General features: G+C 32.6%; 1 protein-coding gene across 1 annotated transcript in view; it reads left to right on the plus strand.

Annotated features, from left to right (window-relative positions):
- The window catches only part of LOC124368632 (SCY1-like protein 2), a 156,129-nt gene that overhangs the window by 127,544 nt on the left and 5,818 nt on the right, over positions 1 to 22,767 (plus strand). Inside the window, exons 9-13 of the mRNA XM_046825871.1 lie at positions 10,587 to 10,740; positions 13,439 to 13,688; positions 15,343 to 15,511; positions 16,801 to 16,982; positions 18,813 to 19,066. Of these exons, the coding sequence (XP_046681827.1) occupies positions 10,587 to 10,740; positions 13,439 to 13,688; positions 15,343 to 15,511; positions 16,801 to 16,982; positions 18,813 to 19,066 (1,009 nt within the window). The remainder of the gene's footprint in view (positions 1 to 10,586; positions 10,741 to 13,438; positions 13,689 to 15,342; positions 15,512 to 16,800; positions 16,983 to 18,812; positions 19,067 to 22,767) is intronic.

Genomic DNA, 22,767 nt, shown 5'->3' on the forward strand with positions numbered 1-22,767 from the left:
TTCAATTGTGTTAGTTATCCTAAATTGTGGGAGCGCATCCCAGTTCCAGTAAACTTCGAAACACTTATTTCAAAGCGATTAAAAAAAGCTCGAAAATACAGAAGATTTGTAGAGTAGAGTGGTTTAATCTATATTATTTTATAAAAATATAAAACCTAAAAACAATGAAATTTTGTTATAGAATCTGCGAAAAACAGCTTTCATGACAACAACAAAATTTAAATGTATTAAACAAACAAATTAAAATAATACACTACAGTAGCCTTTATTAAATGTAATATATGATAGAAACATAGTATGCCCATTTAGTGAACTTTCAACTTTTGTCTGTTTCCTAACAAATTTTGCTTTACCTCGTCGGTCAAATCACGACCTTTAGTAATAACCGAATCAAAAAGTTGTCAGCAAAACTTCACCTAGAAGAAAACTTCACAATCCAGTTTGTCATGGGAGCTGCCAGCAACAAGTATCAGAGAGGTTACTCAGCTCTCTGTCTACTTTCACGGATCTTGATCCTTCCGCTATGTAACCCCCTCCTCTCACCGTAGTACACCTACTCCTCCCTTTCACCATCCTCATCACAACACAACACCGAAGTACCTTATCTCTCGTCGTTATCTATTTTGTGATGCTATGCACAGCACTTCATTCAAACACAATGAGTCCATTTCAAAGTGTGTATTTCGTGTCATTTTTACTATTTGAAACTAAAAATAGGTAAACAAAATCAAATCGTTACGCTATGCTTGTATGCACTCCAGTTTAATTTTATACCGGTTACAAAGTGTTCTTACTTTTATGAAAACTAGGCGTACGGTTCTTTAATTGTTACTGATATAAAAAATTAGCTTTTTATTAGTGAAATTATCGAAACGGTGAATTATAAGGATCATAGTACGAGATCTATCGAATAAAATCGAATTGGTCTGGCATAACTATACAACACCTACTCTTAATTTGTATGCTTATGCGGGCGATGTCATGATTATTACTTAAGTTTACCTGTTCACAAGGGACAACAGTTAACACAGTGGTAACCTTGAAATATTTTGATCTTACTATGGTCCTATAGATGGCTTCCGCCATCTTCAACAAATTTTGAACGTTTATTGAAGTTAATTACAAACCAAAAAAGTCAGTTTTAGTGGTATTTTTGTTTGTATTTTTGCTTTTTTAAATATTATTTTAATTTTAAATGCTTTCAACTTTTACCACGTCTCATGTTGAAAGCTTCTATTTTGAAAGATGTAGATTTTGCCCCAAAGTAGTCCACATAATTGTACTAGATCACAAGATGTACAAAGATGTCCCATTACCACTTGAAACAGTAGACTGCTGCGTGGAAAATGTCCATTAAGGAGCCTTTTGTTTCATAAGTTCTAAGAACTAAGAACACACTAATCTTAATTCCGTATAAAGAGATTTGTGTACTCATTGTTCTAGAAATTGTTCATGGTACGATTCCGGATTACGAATTTATTTAAAGTATAGCTGTCCCTAATTTTTGTGCAAATTTTTATCAAAATCGGTGACTAATAGCCCATCATGAAATTTTTTAGTCCTTACGCGGACGGTTTTATCATTATAGTCCAGATGTTTTCACAACATCTCAAAACATTTTTAACACAATCTTGAGATATTTCGGCACATTGAGAGCCATTTTCAGTGAACGATTCATGTCAACGGTTCTGAACTTTAACAAAAGGGACTTTAACTTCAACTTGATGAGTTAACACTTAATAGTAATACGAGTTAATACGTAATTGTAAATAACAGTGTGTATGACAACGATACATTAATAATAGTACATATACTGACAATACAAGAATATAAAAAAATATATATATAAAATATAAAAACCACAAAACCAAAATTAAGCTGCGATAAATGTATTCAATCTTAAAGCTTTTTCTCAAAACTTCCAAGATATTTTACAGAACGTAAGTTATGTAAAGAACACAGGCCAACTCTTCCTATTTCTAAACTTTTAAGATTTTGTTCTGATTCTCAAATTTATCCAAGATATCTCTTTGGAAAGTTTTATATGCTAAGTTTTATACAAATTTATCGGCGACATTAAGAATTAATGTATTCATAAGAAACATTACTTTCTATATGTCCACGTAAAACAAATACGTTTTTAAGTTCAGACATGATATACAAAAAAAATCAAAATAAAATATATTTATCTTATTTCAAATACCTAAAATATAATTTGTTTTAGAAGATAATGTTCAAAATACATCACCAGGTGGTGTTTATGAGAGACATCATCTGCTACTCAAAATTAATTGATTACATCAAAGAATTTGATTACGTGAAAATGTGGAAAATATTCGGGGATTATGAGATTTAAAACTCACTCTGTGCACAGTCACGAGATAAATGTTTTTCCTGGACAATAATTTGATGGCCGATGATTAGGGCGAACCCAGGGGTTTAGTGGGTTGAGGGTGGGAGTGGGAGGTTTGGAGGGTGTTTTGTAATTAAGAGCTCTGCCGCTGGCAACCACATGGCACATGGCAACTCAACTCGCGTTCCGTAATTACATCGTGTTGAAATATACTCATACTCGCAAATACACACCAAATACTCTAGTTACGTTCATTGTTTATCCTTCCACCTGCTTGTGACCCAGCCACAGTATTATTGAGACGCTGCCAACCACATGGCACATGGCAACTCAACTCGCGTTCCGTAATTACATCGTGTTGAAATATACTCATACTCGCAAATACACACCAAATACTCTAGTTACGTTCATTGTTTATCCTTCCACCTGCTTGTGACCCAGCCACAGTATTATTGAGACGCTGCCAACCACATGGCAACTCAGCTTGCGTTCCGTAATTACATCGTGTTGAAATTTGCTCATACTCGCAAATACACACCAAATACTCTAGTTAAGTTCATTGTTTATCCTTCCACCTGCTTGTGACCCAGCCACAGTATTATGGAGACGGTGAGGCCGAATTACATTCGTTATATTTCATTAATATACATAATTAATGTTAGACATTATTTTAGCTAATTATGTAAAATATAACAATAATTTGATTTGTGTCAAGTATTTTGTACTGAATCTCCTTCTCTTGAGGAACATAGAATTTTATATTGAAATACGGAGCATTACACTAGATATAACTGTAGGAGCATGGGGAACCTAAGAAATGTTCTCTCGGCTAAATCTTGACAGCTGTTGTTATAATATTTTTCTAGATGCCGATAACAACTGCAATTATTTACAAGGCAATCAAAACCTTTTATTAATAGAAAGTTGTTTATATTAGCTTAACTGGAGTGTTTTATTGATGAGATGGCTAGGTAACTTAAAGTTTAAAATGGAACATCTAGTCTCATCCATACAATTAATGTTACAAAATTAAAGTAAAATATCTCTTCACGCTCCATAGGAGGAAAGGTAGACTGTATGTGTAGCTATCATCTCAAAATGTTGAGCTGAAGATGCATTACTAGTTTAGATGTTTGATTTGCACAACACTGATCGGAAAATAACCCTCATATTACTGAGATAGTTATTTTACCCATATAATGCCCGCTATTATGAAATAATTATTGATTAAAACTGGCTAATGAACATGTGGAAGATATATACATACACTGCGTCTTTACAAGTTTTAGTTTGTGTCTATAATGAACTATGGTAGTTTTTGTGTTCACAATTCCCGTATTGTGTATACTGCTCAAAACTTTGTAATTCTTACGACGTTGTACGTACAACAAATATTATTGTAAGTGATCTGAGAATTACTAGAAACTACGATGTAATACGCACTAATTTATATATAATTATTCCTTTTCCTGACATAGAATGGCCGCTATCTAGAAACATTAAGAGATATCGTAAAAAATTAAAGAATGAAAGCATTTTATAAATACTCAATGTAATGATTAATGTAGTGTTTTGAGATTACGTTAGAAATTAGTAGAGTCACATTTTTTCTCGAATGAGAATGGCCTGGCTGTCTTTCGAACCCATCCAATGAGCAATTATTGCATTTGCACTGTTTAGTCTGTATATTTTAAACATTTACGACAGTTATCGTTTTCACTTGCTCTTGATATAGGAAAAAATATCATTGGCTAAACTAGACTTTTGTAACGTATTAAATGCTATTTAAAGGATATTATTAATTTTGATAAGTTCTTGATTGTATTGAACTATTAATGTTGGATCGCTGTTTTCAAATTTAGAATTTATTGTATTATTTAAGTTATTGTATTGTGCGTTTTTTTTGTAGTTTTCTTGTATAACATGTTTTAAGAATGCATTCCATTACACTATCAATGTTTTTCTCCTTGTTCATAGTGTTGCTACATAGTTTTTGAGCTCTGTAAGCTAAACCTTTTGGCATATTCTTCTTAATTTACATTAGATGGCAACTGTCGAAGTTTAAATATTGCTTACTGTTTGTTTTTTTACGTTTATTTTCTAAATGTTCATTTTCAATAAATACTTGCATATAAAAGTATTTTAGCAAAGTAGGAGACGTTCCAAATGTAAATTTTAGATTGCTAAATTCATTTAAACGTGCTAAAAAGTTGTTTCCAAATCGAAAAACGTCATTACTGAAACTTTTCCTCAGTATAGGCGATTCCCCATATAAAGGTTATCATATGATGGAGCCATACGTTTCCACATGTCTATGCCTTTTTGTTGTAGATAAAATATATCTTGAAAACGGAAGAAATTAATGTTACGCACATAATATATTCCTTTGTAATAAACGAGGTACTGGGTTTTATAAAAATGTTTTGTCTTTGCACATATAAAAGATATTATGTTATAGCTACGATTCCTTCATCGTGTTCTATATATGTGTATAAAGATGTAACATCAATAGTGACTAATATTATATCCTTAGGGAAAGTGTTGTGTAAATTTTTAAGTTCCTCTAAGAAGTCACCTGATATTGTTTATGGTTTATGGTAGGTTTTTAACTTAAACTTAAACCACATACATGAAAATACTATTGGGGCGGGTGAAAGTAGAATTTTCTTGTGCAACTTTGGAAGAATATAACAAATTGTTATCGAATATATATTAAATCGATTGAATTATTAAGAAAATTCCCTTTTCTCCGTTTTTAATTTTAAAATATTTATTTAGAAATTTTAAATTTTAACATTTATTGAAATTATTATTGTTATTAAATTATTGAAATGTTAAACGTTAACACTTATTTAAGTATTCCGTTAGGTTTTCGTCGAATTGCATGTATGAATGTATTCACGTAATGTCGGATTATCTCTGACATATAGTTAACTGTATTCATTATTGCTTTATTATATGCGGGGACAACTATTAATTTGTTGTTTTTCCGTAAATATGCTGTGGTTTTTATTTGTTTTTTATTAAGATTAGAGGTTTTCAGTAGAAATTCAGGCAAATTTGGATCAGTATTAGATATGACAATATTAAGAAATTGTTCAATAGAATTCGAAATCAGTTTAGATTCTTGCCAATTAGATTTGGTTTTAATGTAGTTAGGTTTATTTTAATTACATGGTAATTTAGTAGAGTTGATAGGAATATAGTGTTTCATCCTAACCTTATTTCAAATTCCACACAACAATTTTCAGACAACCAGTTTCATATTAAATGATTTAAGATTTAGACGCCGGGGTAAAATAGCCCTTTTCATATTCATCTACCTTATCATTATTTAGGACATATTTGGACAATTTGGTTTATTTTCGCTCTTATATTAAAACATACGTTCATCATAACAAGGAATAAGTCCAGGTTAAATGTTAGAGAGATCTTTATTTTACTTTAATAAAGTTAGATTGTTTTTTCAGTTTATTGGCATACTTTAATTATTTGATTGTTATCTTCTTCTTCGTAATTAATGCCTGGACTAACGTACTTTTAGAAGAATCAGGGAATAATACTTAAATGTAAATAAGGAAGCACCTAAAAATATAAAGTGTAAATATCACTTTGCTAGCTTTTTTGGGGTGTTGAATTGCTTCAGGAATAATTTTTATATGTTTCATTGATTGGATGTCATGGTGTTAATATCAATTGTTTTTTTATTTTCAGTTTTAATTGCAACTAATTTAAATTATAAAAATCTTAAACAACTTAAAGTAAAATAACTTAAGTTCATATATATATATATATATATATATATATATATATATATATATATATAACTTGAAATAAGAATTATGAATTCGGAAAACGAATCTGAAATAGTAATGTTAAAGCCGATATATGAAACACAAGGAGATAACATTTATAGAAATGAACACACAAAACTCGAAAAGGTGAATAAATTGTCAAAAGATTTACTTGCTATTACCTAAATGCTGATACCTAAATGCATATTACATATTAGTTTTAATCAATGCAGTGGCGTAGCGAGAGGGGGGGTCCATGGGGTCCGGACCCCCCCCCCCCGAAATTTTAAGACATATTAAAAAATAAAGCATGGGGCAGGAGAAAAAAAAATTATGGTTGCCTGTAAAGTCGGTTTTACGGGCGAAGATTTTACGTGACAACGTCTTTTTCTCGGTAGAATATTTATTGATATGAATATTATTAAATTGCACAATAGGAACAAGGAATTGAATGAAAATAAGAATTGCACAAATTTTAACTATAGAAATATATTTTGTTTACTAAAACATTGTACATAATTTGAAATTAATTAAAATTTGTTATTGTAAATGGTAAAGTTGAATAAAACATTTACTAAAATTGGAATTTGAAATTCTTGCTAAACACAGTTAAATTCTAACTCCGCGCGTGGTGATTGGTCGGTTTAGTTCGTTTGTTTGGTCGCACTGTTATGACAGGTTAGAGGTTATAATTTGTTATTTTAAATGTTTGACTAGCAATACGCGCTGTTTCTTCTCAATCGACTGAATTACGATTGATTGCAGAGTGATTTAAACTAATAATTTACTTAACACTATCAACATTTGTCAATAGTATGACATAACCTATAAACTCAGTTTCTCAACTTTTGTGTCAATCTGACAATTAATCAATCAATCATACGTAGTTTACGATAATGAAATATCAGTGTACAATTATTTACCTTTATTGTTGTAGTTGTTGTAAATGACGAATCTAAGCACTCCACATTTTCACGAATAAACATAGTTATCTGCTTTATCCCGTGCGGCGGACCCACAGTTATCTGTTTTATCCCGTGCGGATCCCGTGCGGCGGACCCACTGGACGGGCATCGTAACGTTACCGGGCGTTACACTTTTTCATGAGTGACTCTGAGCCGCAACCTAATTTAAGACGTTGTCACGTCAAAAAGGAGAGTTATCATTACTCTTGTCTACAAACTTTAAATTGATTGATTTAATTGATTGAAGTGACCGTTGTTAAAAATATAATTGTACTTTCGTTAAATCATAAAGTATCAAACGATACTTTTGGACTCGGCCTTTCGGATAGTGTAGTGTAATCACGGTATTTCTATAGGGCGCGATCACGTGACGTCGCAAAGTAACCTGAACCGTAACACGGCGAACAGTTTAAATTAGCGACCACTTCATTCAAATTCGTCTTGGGGACGTAAAATGACTGCTTAGAATTAAGTTACGACGTTGATTTTAGGTGTTACAGTTTAAAACGTGTAAATAATTATTGAAAAAAATATAAAAATCAATTTCGGTCGGAAAATACACTTTAAAAACTCTACTGATTAGAACTAATTTGGACTTCAGTGATTGAGGTAAACGTGGTGTTTTCGATCTAGTTAGGACGACGATTTTTGTTATCAATAAAATGTACACTGTACCTATATAATTATCGAGAAATAAAATCACTCCCGGTCGGTAAATACCGAAGAAAAGCTCTCTACAGATTCAAGTTTTGACGATTTTTTATTTCACTGGTTCAGTGGTTGAGGTAAAAGTGGTACTTAGAATTATGTTAGGACGGTGATGTTAGGTATTAATTAAACGCCGACTAATACATATATAATTATCGAGAAAAAAACAATTAAATCACTTCCGGTCGGAAAATACCGAGGAAAAGCTCAACTGATTCAGATTTTGACAATTTTGGATTTCACTGGTTGAGTCGTTGGGATAAAAGTGTTACTTAGCATTATGTTAGAACATTGATTTTGGTATCAATTGAACGCCGACTAATACCTATATAATTATAGAAGAAAAATTGAAAAAATCACTTCCGGTCGCATAATACACCGGAAAAACTCTACTGATAAGAAGTTCCGACTACTTTGGATTTCACTGACTGGGGTATTATTTCATTTTCCTTAGTATATTCAGATCGGAAGTGATTATTTTTGTTTTTTTTCTTGATAATTATATATTTATTAGTCGGCGTTGAATGAATACCTAAAATCAATGTCCTAACATAATTATAAGTACTACTTTTACCTCAACCACTCAACCAGTAAAATCCAAAATCGTCAAAACTTGAATCAGTAGAGAGCTTATCTTCGGTATTTACCTACCGGAAGTGATTTTTTTCTCGATAATTATATAGGTAGTCGAGTACAGTTTAATGATAACATAAAATCGTCATCATAACTCAATCAAAAATACCACGTTTACCTCAATAACCGAAGTCCAAAGTAGTTTAAGTTCTAATCATTAGTGTTTTTCAGGTGTATTTTATTTCCGACAGAAAGTGATTTTTTTTTTCCTATAATTATATATTTGTCTAAAGTGTAATGATACAAAAATCGTCATTATAACTCATTCATAAATACCTCAATCAGTGAAATCCAAAGTAGCCAAACTTCTAATTAGTACAATTTTTCCGGTGCATTTTCCGACCGTTAGTTTGATCTGTACCCGAGCAACGCTCGAAAATTGCCGTCCTTTTTTAAAGGGTTTTCGGCCGTCAGTGGCCCAATGTCCCCGAAGGGGTATTTCATGTTCTCCACATAATATAGTTGTGTCAATTATACGCTTGAGTGAAGCTCTGTTTTGTTCTTTTTCTTTCTTATCCGGTGAATCCAACATCACTTTGGTGCCTTCTACTCGGCCAGAATCGAACTTCGTAAAGTTTCTGTAGCTATACAAGAAAATTTGTGGTACTAGAGTTGCTGTGAGAGTTTAATTTGCCTATTACATCTTTCCACTTTCTATAAGGCGTGTTACTAAAGCTCCTATTTTTGGTATTTACCTTTTACCTGTGAATTCATTGGCAAATAACACACAAAACGTCCCCCGGATCCCCCGGTTTCGGACCCCCCCCCGAACGAAATTTCTGGCTACGCTACTGAATCAATGACTGTGCGAATAACCTCTTTTATACATTGGGACTATACTTCGGTAAAACCCGTCTTCAGATGCATGAGTGTATAAAATATTTAACAGAAAATAAAATAATACAAATAAAAGTAAATAAACAGTGTATACAGATAACATGAACTAAACACTTTTTCCAGATGAAATAGTATTAAAATTTAACTTGTTTAATACTAATTTGCCCATGTTTAGGCAGGATGTTGAGGCCATGTGGATTTTTTTTTCTTTAATTCCGACTGGTGAGCTTGTTCAAGTGTTCTGAGTAACTTGTAGATTGGATTTCAATTTATATGCACTTACTGTGCAGTTTTTTACAAAGTAAGTGCTACAAAGGTATCATTGTGACTTATCCCTCGAGTGACGATAGTGTACCTGAAGTCTTGGTGCTTGTAATCGTATCTGTGACCTGTCATTCTTGTCCTCGAGGTATTATATTTGATCCAATATTATCTTCTGGACATTTTTTACATTAAACTTGGTAAATTACATTTTTGGATTCACAGGACACGTTACCAATTATAGGTTATGGCTTTCACGTTTTGCTAGTGAATTTGTATTAGTTTGGAGACATTTTACAAACAAATAACATTTCCTTTAGATACATGGGTGTGATCCGTTTTGCTTTTGTGATGATTTGTCCTGAGTATTTAAGGTCACCATTGGCTGAACTAAGATTTTGTAACGTAACTCTGGATTTGGTCTTTAATACTATTAACTTAATGTGCCAAAATAGTATCCACACACATTTTTTTCCACTCTTTGGGAAAGGCGTGAACTAAAATATTATTTTAAAGTAATATTTAAGTTGTCCAGCTTCCATTTATTTTAAGTACAGGATAAATATTTTGCAATGCTTTTTTAAATTTTATGGATCGCAGTACAGGAGACTGGCATTTCGAATTACCCCTAAAGAATAAAAATAAAATTCTTAAAAACAAGAGTAATGTTGTTTAATAAATAAATACTAAATAATTGGTTCGTTATAAAATGTGATAAACGGGTGGATTGTTTAATGTAAAACTAAAATGTTATTACATGGGCAAATAAGTAATAACTGTTATTCTCCGGTGTAATTTAATGATAATTATTTCAGTACAGCAATATTTATAATATTTGTGTGTTTTATGCAGACACTTCTTATAAAGCTACAGTTTTTGATACTTTTGTGTAAATGGTAAGTGGGTGGATTGCTTTGTGCCATAACAATTTAATTCCGTGTTTTATTCAGATAAACCTTTCATTTTGCTGGAAGGAAAAATAATATAACGATTCTACTTAATTAAATAATACCAGTTTTTTATTGTTTGTTTCAGAAACGTTTTCTCTATTCCGAAGTCTATCCAGGCAACTGTGACGCTGCTGGAGAACTTGCACATCATCCTGGAGAAGACTCCTCGCGACGACATCCGCACCGAAGTCTTGCCTATGCTCTACAACGCTTTCGAGAGCACAACCATCCAAGTTCAGGTACGAGATTTACCATGCAACCACTTAGAACCACATTTTTAATATAAAATTAGAGAAGAACAAGACAATTCAGTTATGAAAAGTTAAGTTTAGAAAACTAGCAGTAAAAAGGGGTTTCTACATTCACATGGTATTCATCATCTACAGGATAGCTTTAGATATAAATAGATTAAATTAATGATTTAGTCGAATGAATTTCAGGATATTTTCGACGCCATAGTTGAGATTATCGTATTGCATCGATCAACAAAATATATTCATTCTTAGGTTTGAGAGAGCTACTTCGGTTTAAAAGCTACTTCCGGCCATTACAATTTACTTACGGTGTTTCTGGTGACATAGTTAAGTTTACTTTGGTGCCCCAATCAACAAAAATATATACATATTCAGGTCTGAGAAGCCTACTTTGGTTAAACAGTGTCTGCATTTAATTTTTTTTATATACTTCTGATCTAAGTTATTTCTGGTGCTCTAGTTGATTTAATTTGTTGCCCTAATACAGAAAACATATTTATTCGTAAGCTTGAGAATGATGATCTCAGGCGCTTGAAATCTACTTCCAGTATAAGGGAGAGTGAAAGATCCTTACTAAGTTCATGAAACATTTTGAAAATATTTGTTTACAAGAGAATTTGTGTGATAGAAGTTTTTCATTTTATAGACTGGGAAATAACAGCTCGGTGAGCCATGTTAGTCTATTGCTCTCTTATTTTTGTTTTAATCCACTGGACAATGCCCATATCACAATGACAAGAATGGCAACCAGTTCCGAGTACATTATTTGGAAACATTCACAGTTTTGTTAGTTATGTCGGTTTAAGTGACAATGATTAGTAGTATTTTAAATATATTAAGTTGTTTCCATTCGTCACTGACGTAATGTGTGGCAAAATATGGATACTATCTGATAACTGCTTGACACTGCTGATCAAGTTTGCATACTTAATATTTTCTAGAAATTACGGTTAATAGTAAATTTTAACTAAAACTTTTTTACTTGATAAATTCTGTGGCCAGCAGTGATTTCAGATAAAAAAGTTTAAATAAGAAATGTTGTATTTTTCAACACTATAAATGTAAAGAAACGATTCAGACTTTCGCAAAATTCACCTGGAAATGTAAACAACCGTTGACAATTAAATTGTTTTTAGCGTAAGTTAGATATAAACTATGTTTCGGGAATATTATTTTTGTTTTTCGAGTTCAAAAATATACTTCGTAATTTCTTTGTAATTCTCATAAATATTATTTCAAAAGTTATCTTCGTAAAAGATTTTCTAGGATTTTAAAGAATACTTAAAAATTAGCCGAATTGGTCAGTCGTTCTCGAGTTATGCGCTTAGCAACACATCTAGCAATATGTTTTATTTATAATAATATATCCTGATATATTACAAATGAACATGTTTAACCTTGTCAGTTATTCCAAAGAACATTATGGTAAAATATCTCGTCAAGGTAATGTACAAAACAACGGAAATATGCGTAATTGAATGTAAAAATTACAACACTGTGTAATAGATAATAGATAGATAATGTCACAGAAAATCTAGAATAAACTTCAAAACCTAACATGATCATTATATAAAGGTTTCAAAAGTATGCAGTTAAATATATTGAAAACGAAGGGGAAATATGTTATAACAATTAATAAAATGTTACTTGGCAAAACGTGATCATCTGATGATAAAGAATTATCCATAAATAAAAATATCACGTAAACGTGTACAGGACGAAAAGGGTAGATTAAAAGTCGCGTGTAAATCACCCGCAGTCGTGTGTGCATTTGTAAATTTACAAACGCATACGATGCATACATGAAGGAAATGTCCAAATTATGTGACACGATTAAAATTTGTATTTCAGAATAACACATTAACACATCTTAATGTTCATTCGGATTGGTAAACAAAAAAATGTCTCTTAAACATTTAATAATCCACATGAAGGAAAAATTTGAAATTTTTGAGATGAATGTGTGAAAGTCTGGCAGATTTATTTAATATTTCATTTTTTAATCTGTTTTAGGAACATTAAGTAAATAATTAACAATATTTAACATTACATTTCAAAAATGCCTAAGAACTTATACAGGACATGAATTTTAAATTGTGGGACACATGATTATTAAATATCAAAGAATAGCCCATTGGCAAAAATGTATTTTTCATTCATCAAACCACGAAATAATAATTCAAAACATTACTAACCAAAATTCAAACACGATCCCAAGCCCACGTTAAAGTTAAAATTTTAAAATGTGTTGAATGACGGAAAATGTGTAATACCTTAGATACAGGATATAGCGCTCGACAGAGCCTAACGTTGCACTAAATAATCAAGAAAAGAAAAGAAACTAGTGTAGCAAAACGAAGCAAATCTCATAACGTTTTTCTCGTGGTGTTGCCTTAATTCAACTTAATGGTTAAAAAGGATTCAAACAGGTTAGACCATTGTATAGGCTGAATAGTTATGTTCCGTTTGCAATTAATGAAGAACAATTTGGGGTCCATAGATTCTTCTTGACATGACCTAAAACTTTAATCTCAATCATGTTATCAATTTACATTCTTCATCCGACATGAATATAATTTAAACAGATATCCTAAGTTATTCAAGAAATCTTCTACATTCCCCGATATGTTTAAGATATTTAAATATTGTCATTTCAAAAGTGAATAACAATAAATGACTCTAGACGGCTGCGCTGGTCGCAGTGACGAACGTCTCCGAATATCTGGACGAGTCCAGTATTCGCCGGATGGTGCTCCCAAAGATGAAGACGGTCTACGAGAAGAACGCGACCGACCTGAAGATCGTGGGCAACATCCTGTCGTGTATCGAGAAAACATTGGATCGACTGGAGAGGCCGCAGATCATCGATGAGGTCCTTCCGCTCCTGTGGGACGTGCGTCTCCAGGACCCCGACATCATACTCAGGGTTGTAAGTAAGTGCTCCGACTCCCACGCTTCCTTCTACTACTTATCGCTTGTGGAATATTAGAAGACTTTGAAGTGTGAATTGTAAACTGCGAAATAATGATCAAAACATTGATTTGTATCACTCTCTGGTTAAACTACTAAACTTTTAATTCAATTCAGCTACACTGCAGTCAGTCTACAGGGTGGCGCATACGACAGTTTTTCCAGAAAAGAAATCTAAAGGCGTTATAAGTTAATTGAATAAAACACTTTTAGGTAAGAAAACAAATTTGTTGTATGAAATTACTTACATATTACCATATAATGTTACAGCAGTTATTCGACATGTCCATCTTGATTTTGTATGCACTCCATACAACGACCGAGAACAGAATCGCAAATTTTTAGCAATAAAGATTTATCGTTATTAACATATTCAAATGCATTTCTAATTACTTTTCTGAGTTCTTCAAGATTTTGGGGTTTTGAAGCATACACAGTCTCCTTTATAATACCACACAGTGAAAAATCACATGAGGCAGGTCTGATGAGCACGCAGGACAATCGATTGTACCACACCGACCAATCCATTAATTAAATATGTTATTTTAAAAAAATCTCGAACTTGGATACCGAAATGTGCTGGAGCACCATCTTATTGCCAGATGAGCGAATGAATATTAACAGCAGGATTGTTTCTGAGCTCGGGATCTGTTTCTTCTTGCTGCAACCGTAAGTAACTTTCTGAGTTAACATTTCCTTGAACAAAATAAGGACCAATCAGTGCAGTACACGAAGTACCTCCCCATACCATAACATCAGGCACATTGAGTTCTGCTTGGATTACGTTATGAGTATATACATCCGACAGTACACGCAGTTATGCCGATTAACGCGTTCATTTAGTTTGAAACATGCCTTATCATATTACAAAATTGACCACAAAATATTTGAATCAGCGTTTGAGCGGATAATTATTGTCTCACAAAATTACAATCTCCTATCGGAATCACCCTCGTGAAGAGCTTGGAGTAAAGATGGACGGTATGGCTTAAAATTTAATTGCTTTATCATTTACTGCACACTTCTTGATATTTCTAGTTCACCAGATGCCTTACGAGTCGATTTATCGGGACTGGCTACAAAAGCTTGAGCAACAAACTGCAGGTTTTCTTCGTTGCAAATTGATCGTGGACGACCACACTTCGGGGCATTTAAAACGCTTCCTGTGTTTTTAAACTTTTTACTTCACCTCCGCATATACTGTCGAGTAGGTAACGCGACACCTGGCTATTTACCACTAAATTCTTCAATTATTATAGCAGTATATTTATTATGCTTCCACCACATCCTTCAGTTGAAGGATGTCAACTCGTTGTTGGGTTGAGAACATTTTAAAAACACACATAAACAATTAACAGATGCAAAGAGCGTCACTTTACACTAGCCACTGGAACAGACAACAATGAACTTACTCCGTGATGCTGCCAACATAACATTGTTACCAACCTATCGAAAAAAACATTCCAATATATGGGGAAACTGACATATGCGCCGTCCTGCATATCCACTAATTCATAGTTGGGAATCAATTATTATTGATTATTATCAATTATTTCAAAAATGAAATTACACAATCCCATTCTTTTTTAACTAACTAATAATTTTTCTCTCTTTCAGATATATACAGACTGATGCTGAGTGACAAGAAATACGGCCTGTCAGTAAACTTGATGGCCACCAGGGTCATGCCTTCGCTTCTTCCCCAGACCGTCAATCCTTCACTGAACCTCGAACAGTTCACAATTCTGTTTGAGGTCCTTCAAGAAATGTTGGACCACATTGATAGGTAAACCTTTTTGTATTAATTGTTTAGTTTTACTAGTCCGTCTGACAGTTCAGAATCGCCTGCGTCATTAAAGTGAGTTCTTCATAATTAGACACTTTAAATTTGGGTCGGACTTAGTAACAGAAAAAACTGGACAGAATCTACTACACTTTAGTAGTTTATTATTGATCGTCATTAGTGATCCAAGCCTAGAACGGCAATTGGTGGTCACAAGTTCATCAGCCCAATCAACGAAGTTTAAAATTTGATTTCATGTTTCTCATGAGCTGTATAGTTTTATGAACACTTTAGAGCTTCCATGCTTATCAATTTTAAAGTATTTGATAAAATCCTCGCATAGAATATTCACCTATGAGGATCGGCTTCTGCTTAAAAATTCCTTGGTCACGACAATCGTTAACAAAATGAAAGTAAAATTTAACTTTACAACAAACTAATTTTCTGGTGATTTAATAATGTTGTAAATTACATACATTTAATAGGTGTCTCTAATGACTGTCAAGGTTTGTCCAAAATTCCATGATATCAATACTGTGCTTATGTAGCATTTACTACAATTCCATAATTTAGGAAATCTTAATTAAAATGGATGTCCGATATTGAGATCAATCTTGTAGAAATATTGAAGCCAACTAGGAGAAATGCGATCAGATCCAGAAAATGTTTATCTAGAACACTTTTTGTGAAATTCATGGGCGACAACACCACAGTAAAGATTCAATGTTGCACCATTTCAAAAACCATTTTTTATTTATTACGTTGCACAATGTCATGAAGTGACAAAACCGTAATCAAATTACGGGATTTTGAACATGTTAGTTAAAAACGTTAACTGTTTTCAGTAATTTTTCTTCTTTTAATATTATTAACGAAATAATCACACGAAACAATACTTAATTTCAACTAGAAGTGACCCACATGTTGAAAACCTGAACTAATCAGTAGAAGCTGCCAGGCGCCGATTAGAAGGCTGTTAAGGGGAGGACGTGCGCACTCCTTAAATTTTCAAAGGTTAGCCAGATTTAACAAAAATCAGATATCCTAAAGGTAAGAATACCCCGTTTGTCTTCTATGTTGTTTGAAGTAACTTATTTGTATTGCATTTTATTAATTTTAAACTCGAAATGTGAATAAATTATGACCTTCAACTCCGAATTTTGGTTATAATGCGTGATCATACAAAATAACATTATGATTAAGTTTCATTACAAAAATACTATACATTCCGTTTATTAATAAAACTTGTGATCTGAATTTCTGTCTGTTTTCTTACTTAAAATATATTCCAGGAACCAAAGGAACCGGTTAAAACTGGATAATATTTCCCTGCCGAGCCCAGAACGACACCGGCCCTTGCGCCATCTGTACAGCTCCGACAACATGCATGTCCCCCCCTTCAATATTCCAAACTTGCGTATCGAGCAGCGTAAGACCTCGAGTGCAGAAGATATGGCTAGGAAAAACTCAACTGGTATGTATTTAGAGTAATTATTCACGGCACCTAGCACCACCCAACACTACCACACCCGGCGATGTACCAGACAGATATACTGACACTACCACACCCGGTGGTGTACCAGACAGATAAATGACACTACCACACCCGGTGGTGTACCAGACAGATAAATGACACTACCACACCCGGTGGTGTACCAGACAGATATACTGACACTACCACATCCGGTGGTGTACCAGACAGATAAATGACACTACCACACCCGGTGGTGTACCAGACATATATAATGACACCACCACACCCGGCGATGCACCAGACAGATATACTGACACTACCACACCCGTTGGTGTACCAGACAGATATAATGACACTACCACATCCGGCAGTGTGCCATACAGATATACTGACACTACCACACAAGCCAGTGTGCCAGTCAGATATAGTAACACTTGCACACCCGATGGTGTACCAGACAAATATACTGACACTACCACCGCCGATGTATCAAACAAATATACGAGTAAACGTGCTTGGAAACGTCCTTTTAATTAAACAGTTCTTTAATTAATCTCTTTAAATATCACATTTTAAACTCTACCAATTCCTCTATTAAGAACTTTTGCTTTTGCTGCCTTAACTCCTTAGACTTGAACATATGAAGTTATACCTAAGTAGTACATGATGTTTTGATTCAAGAAACTCGTATGTTTAGTTTATTCTTGTGTGAACTGTAAACACAACGCCTAATATTTTTTACGGAAAAACTTAAACAAAAACTATATGTTTCTGACTGACTACCAATGTTTATCCATTCTGTATGACATCCGATTCACATTTTTGTATTTCGTCTCTTAATACATTTTTAATTTTTAATAAACTATTTTGTCTGTCCGACAACAAGTAGTTAACTTATTCTTCTACATAATTTTGGTGCTTTTATTCATATTTTAAATACTGATCTGTATATTTGTGAGACGATGACATCTTTGTAGTCATTCCTTACAAAGACACTAAACTAAATGTATTTTTTACATTAATTGTATTACTGATATAATATTACTCATTACTCATGTTTTCCATAATTAAAAACCAGAACTAGCCTCCTCTTGTGGATATATGTACACAAAGAGATGAATATGTCATTAAAACTAAAACTTTACATAGAAAACAAACACTGAAAAGTTTTTATATTATCAGTAAACCCATCTAAATATATCAGAATATAAGTACTCTTCTTGTTATTTGAGCTATCGCTTTACGAGCAAGGTTCACTGTTCTTGTTTCACTTAGCTATGGCAAATTTCTAAAAAATCCACTAACTTTCACAGAACCTTTATCGTAAATAATCAAAATTTGAACGACATTTATCAACTGTTTAGGAACTTGGATTCAAATGGGCTCTTCATTTCTTTCTGGATACTGACTGAATCTAAAACACATAAACTTTACTCTTAACTGACTTATTTTAGTTTGTGTGAGCCCCTGATGACACCACGCATGTTGACTGTAAATTGCATTTTAAAATTATTAACTGTTACTGAATGTTTTTATGTACCCTTCAGAATTCACTTTTAAACATTCATATTTAAAAAATGCATCACTAACTATGTTCTCCAAGAATTGATTGGTTTCTATTCTATGTATTTTTGAAATCCATGCATGAACCTACTATTTAATGTTCCGACCAACACACATCAACTCAGGTTCACTCGACTGACTCAGAGAACTACTGTAGGCGTACTAAGTATAAATTCTACAGTGACTACTGACTGCATGACAAAGCTTGGATACCTAATCCAATTCCGTTGGTGTGCATCCTTTGCGTTGTTCCATGTTTCTACACAGACTCTGGAATGTTAGGCGGCTGGTGGTTCGGAGCATCTCCTTCTTCACCAGATAGCAATTTCTTGAGGGTCCATAATGCGTTCCCCAACCGCCGCCTATCTGACAACACTCTGATGACGCCCAAGATCAGGATCGCCCCCTCGTGTGCGTCCTCTCCCGGAGGGACTCCGGGTGGTGGTCTGCCGATCCGCCGACACTCCAGTATTGGCCCACAGGAACGAAGAGGATCCACCATCAACCTGTCACCACCGACAGTGAGTGACTTTTCTATAAATAATATAGTAAATCATTGATTCTTTCAGAATATGTATAATACAAATGTTATTTTAACCATACATATTTGCTTTTGATTTATTACATTGAAACTCTAACTCAGTTTACCATAAAACCATAAAGTATTTGTTTCGACAAGTATAAGGTTTTCCTGTATCAATTTTTGAATCATTGTAATAGAATAACTACCACAATATAAAATAAGTTTGAATGTCTAAAAGATAGACCATTTGACCATTTTAGTTCATTCATGAAAACAAATTAATTTATAAAAAGTGTTGTGTCGTGTCAAATCTGTTCATTTTAAGCTATTAAATTTGAAATATTTATTAGGGTAAATTTACGACAAGTCTTCTATGTTTAGTATGAAAACATTTATACTTTCACATATCAATGAATGCTTAATATTATAAACAGAAACTGTTCTAAAAATATATTATAACATGACTAAATTACAGTCTTTTTAAACGTTTTCAAATTGTATTAATACTGAACAAATCTGTAATTTCTCAAAATTTCAAATCTGTTCGTTATATAAACGTTAATTTATTATTATATACCGGCTATTATATACCGTTAGCAAACACTCTAAATGTATTCATGTTTAATTTCCTAGAAAAATAAAAAGAATGTCCTATTGATTAATATAAAGTTTGTTTTATATTCAAAAGTTGTTTCATTAGAATAAAATTGTGCTTTAAATTAATATGCCAATTCGTTTATAATATTATTAAATTAAAACATCACAAAAACTAGTCTTTCATTGCAAAATTCTTTGTTAGCGCTCAACTCTTAAAACCTTTGCTTTTGTAACTTTAGGATATACAGACTGTTTATGCTATACTGAATTAAAATAGTTTAATTTAAATTAAAACCTAGAATAGATATACTATTTAAATTTACTATAATACGCGTAGAATAAAAATTTCTTTACGCCTTTTGTATTTAAATGTATATGTTTATTTATTATATATTTATTTGTGGAGCAAAAGTAAAATGATAATTGTGTATAGGTTCTAAATATAGGATCCAGTTAGCTGTCTGGAAGGACCCCTTTTATATGTGTTATATTCCTTTCTTTTTATATAAGCAATGTAGAATTCTTGTGATGAATAGGTTTTTCAGGCAATTACATGTCTAATTTCTATAAAATCAGTATTTATGGGATTCAAGTAAATTTCATATTTTTTCGGTAGTATTTTTGTTTATTAAAACATTGGCCTGGTAAAATGTAATGAAATTTTCACGAATGAACTATCAAATTTAATTTTACATTTTACATTTATTTACATAGTTCAATTCACGTACATCATTATCACTGGATCTGAACATAAACATAAGCAACAATTTGTCAAACTTGCATGCTCACACACTACCTGCTTGAACCAAACATCACTGTGTCATGGAACTTTCAATCTTCAGTCAACAAATTTCAAGCAAGAATTAAATTTCGGTTATAATGTTAACCATTTCTGTATCAAAATCAACAGCAATTTGGGATTAAGTTTGTTATATTGATAGATTTCAAAGCAATTTTGTTCGCGTTCTCCGTAATAAGTAAGGAAATTTTCCAGGGACCGAAACTTTGGATGGAAGCTCGGTATTAAATTAGTGGCCTTTTAAAATTGGTATACTCGTACTGCTCCATAACTATCCAATAACTAGTTTAATATAGAGTCGATAATGAACAAGTTTGGGGCTAAGTAGGAAAAACCGCAGGGTGATTTCGACAACAATGTTCCGGGAGCTTTTTAGTGAATCTGTATAAATCTTGGCTTATAGTGGATTATAAAAATACATCTTAAGATGATTACATCCCAGTTACTGTTTTAGAGCGATTGTAAATTTACATAATGCAGATGATTACCTTGAAATTTTTGTCGTTCCATGTGCAAAGTTAATAGTTCCAAGAATTAAATATTTATTTAAATTAATTTATTTAAATTTATTTAATTTATTTAAATTAAACAAAACAATTTAATTATAACATTAAAATAAACAATTAAAGACTATACCGTCTTAGATAAGAGATTAACTATTTTATTATTATGTTAGGTTAAAAGAAAAGTCTTTTTGGAGTAAAAACTTATTCATATTGCCCTATCTTGCCGACGATATATACGTAAATTACATATCTTGCCTTTAAAGGAGATTGTCCTTTGTGTTTCCATGTACAAGGAAAATAATGCGCCCGAAATTCACTTCTAAAAATGCGTACTTAGTTTTAATGTACAGTTTGGCCGGAATATTTTATTTGATACGGTCTTTGTAAAAGATATATCGTATTTTCAATTGAGTACCTCTAATTAACGGACCATGTTCACCGAGTCAGCAATACTAAATGTGTGTGGAGGGGTTGAAGGTTCCACGAGTTTATGTACAGTGTAAGCTACCAGATACATGCAGATACAGTACAGGGTGTGTTTACCAGGGTTTCCACTACAGTTCTGTGTCTCGTGAGGGCTCTACCCTTTCCGTGCCGTCAGCGTATGTAAGTCCGTCACTCGTCTCTCATGTTTACCGTTGTGCACTTGTGTCCATCTCCATTGTATCATCCACGTATCACCTGTCCCTTCTGCTTCTTCTTCTTCTCAGTCAACCTTTACCTCTCGTTGTCTCGTAAGTTGCGTGTATATTACATCGCCGTGTACATTACACAGGCGTGTCTGGACCTCGTGTTGTCTGGTGTGTGTTTCTCTTATTTAACCGATGTTTAAATTGGAAGATCGTGTTGATCTCATTGTTTGCGCTTTTCAAAAACTTTTACTACAGTCTTTTTACAAAAGGTAACAACCGTATTCACTATAATACTACACGACATTACCGAGTAAATATAGATAAACAAAATTCGTAATACAGTAACCAAACTCATTGTAGCCTATTACGTTTTGCCTTTAAACAGTATCACAGTTAAGAACATTTGAACTGTAACAGTAAAGTAACAGGTATCAAAATTTAGACAAATGTACTAAACCCACAAAGAGATATTACGTGTGTTTGTGTGTGTGTGTGGTTATTTGATTTGAAATTTTAAACGGATTCGTGTAATTTTCCTATATCCCACATAGTCTGGTTATTACATAACGTAACCGCAGTTTTACTTGAATTTTATTTTAAATCAATATATCATGCGGGTCGTGTGAGGCAAAATATGTATTTATTTAATTAAGGTTCAATATATGAATGTACTAGTTTTTATAATATATTCCCACTTTTAATTTGATTTGAATTTTAAATTTAATGTTTAGATTAAATTATGTAAAAGCGTAATGCTTTGTTCTATAGATAAAAACTGTTTTTCACTTGTAATCATTACATGCCAAAAAGTAAAAAAAACTTGTCATCTTATTCTAGTTACTTGTATAAACAAATCAGCATCCCAATTGTAATATTTAGATTTATCTTTAATTTAAGTTGTTTATCCATTTAAGAAGTAAATTCCAAATACATGTTTAAACATACAATGTAAATTATATTAAATTTGCTTCATATATTTATTATTTATTAATATTTATTAGTTTTTCAATATTTAATATTTCATTTAAATCTATTTAAAATTACTTGCTAAAACAAATTCAATTTATATAATCATATAAACACTGAGAACGGTTATGAAGTTTTGTTTAAGCAACTTATGAGACTTTTAATGAGAGTGAGAATGACTGACGAAAAGAACTAGGAG

Source organism: Homalodisca vitripennis, chromosome 1 (genome assembly GCF_021130785.1).
Source record: "Homalodisca vitripennis isolate AUS2020 chromosome 1, UT_GWSS_2.1, whole genome shotgun sequence".
Classification (NCBI taxonomy): domain Eukaryota; kingdom Metazoa; phylum Arthropoda; class Insecta; order Hemiptera; family Cicadellidae; genus Homalodisca; species Homalodisca vitripennis.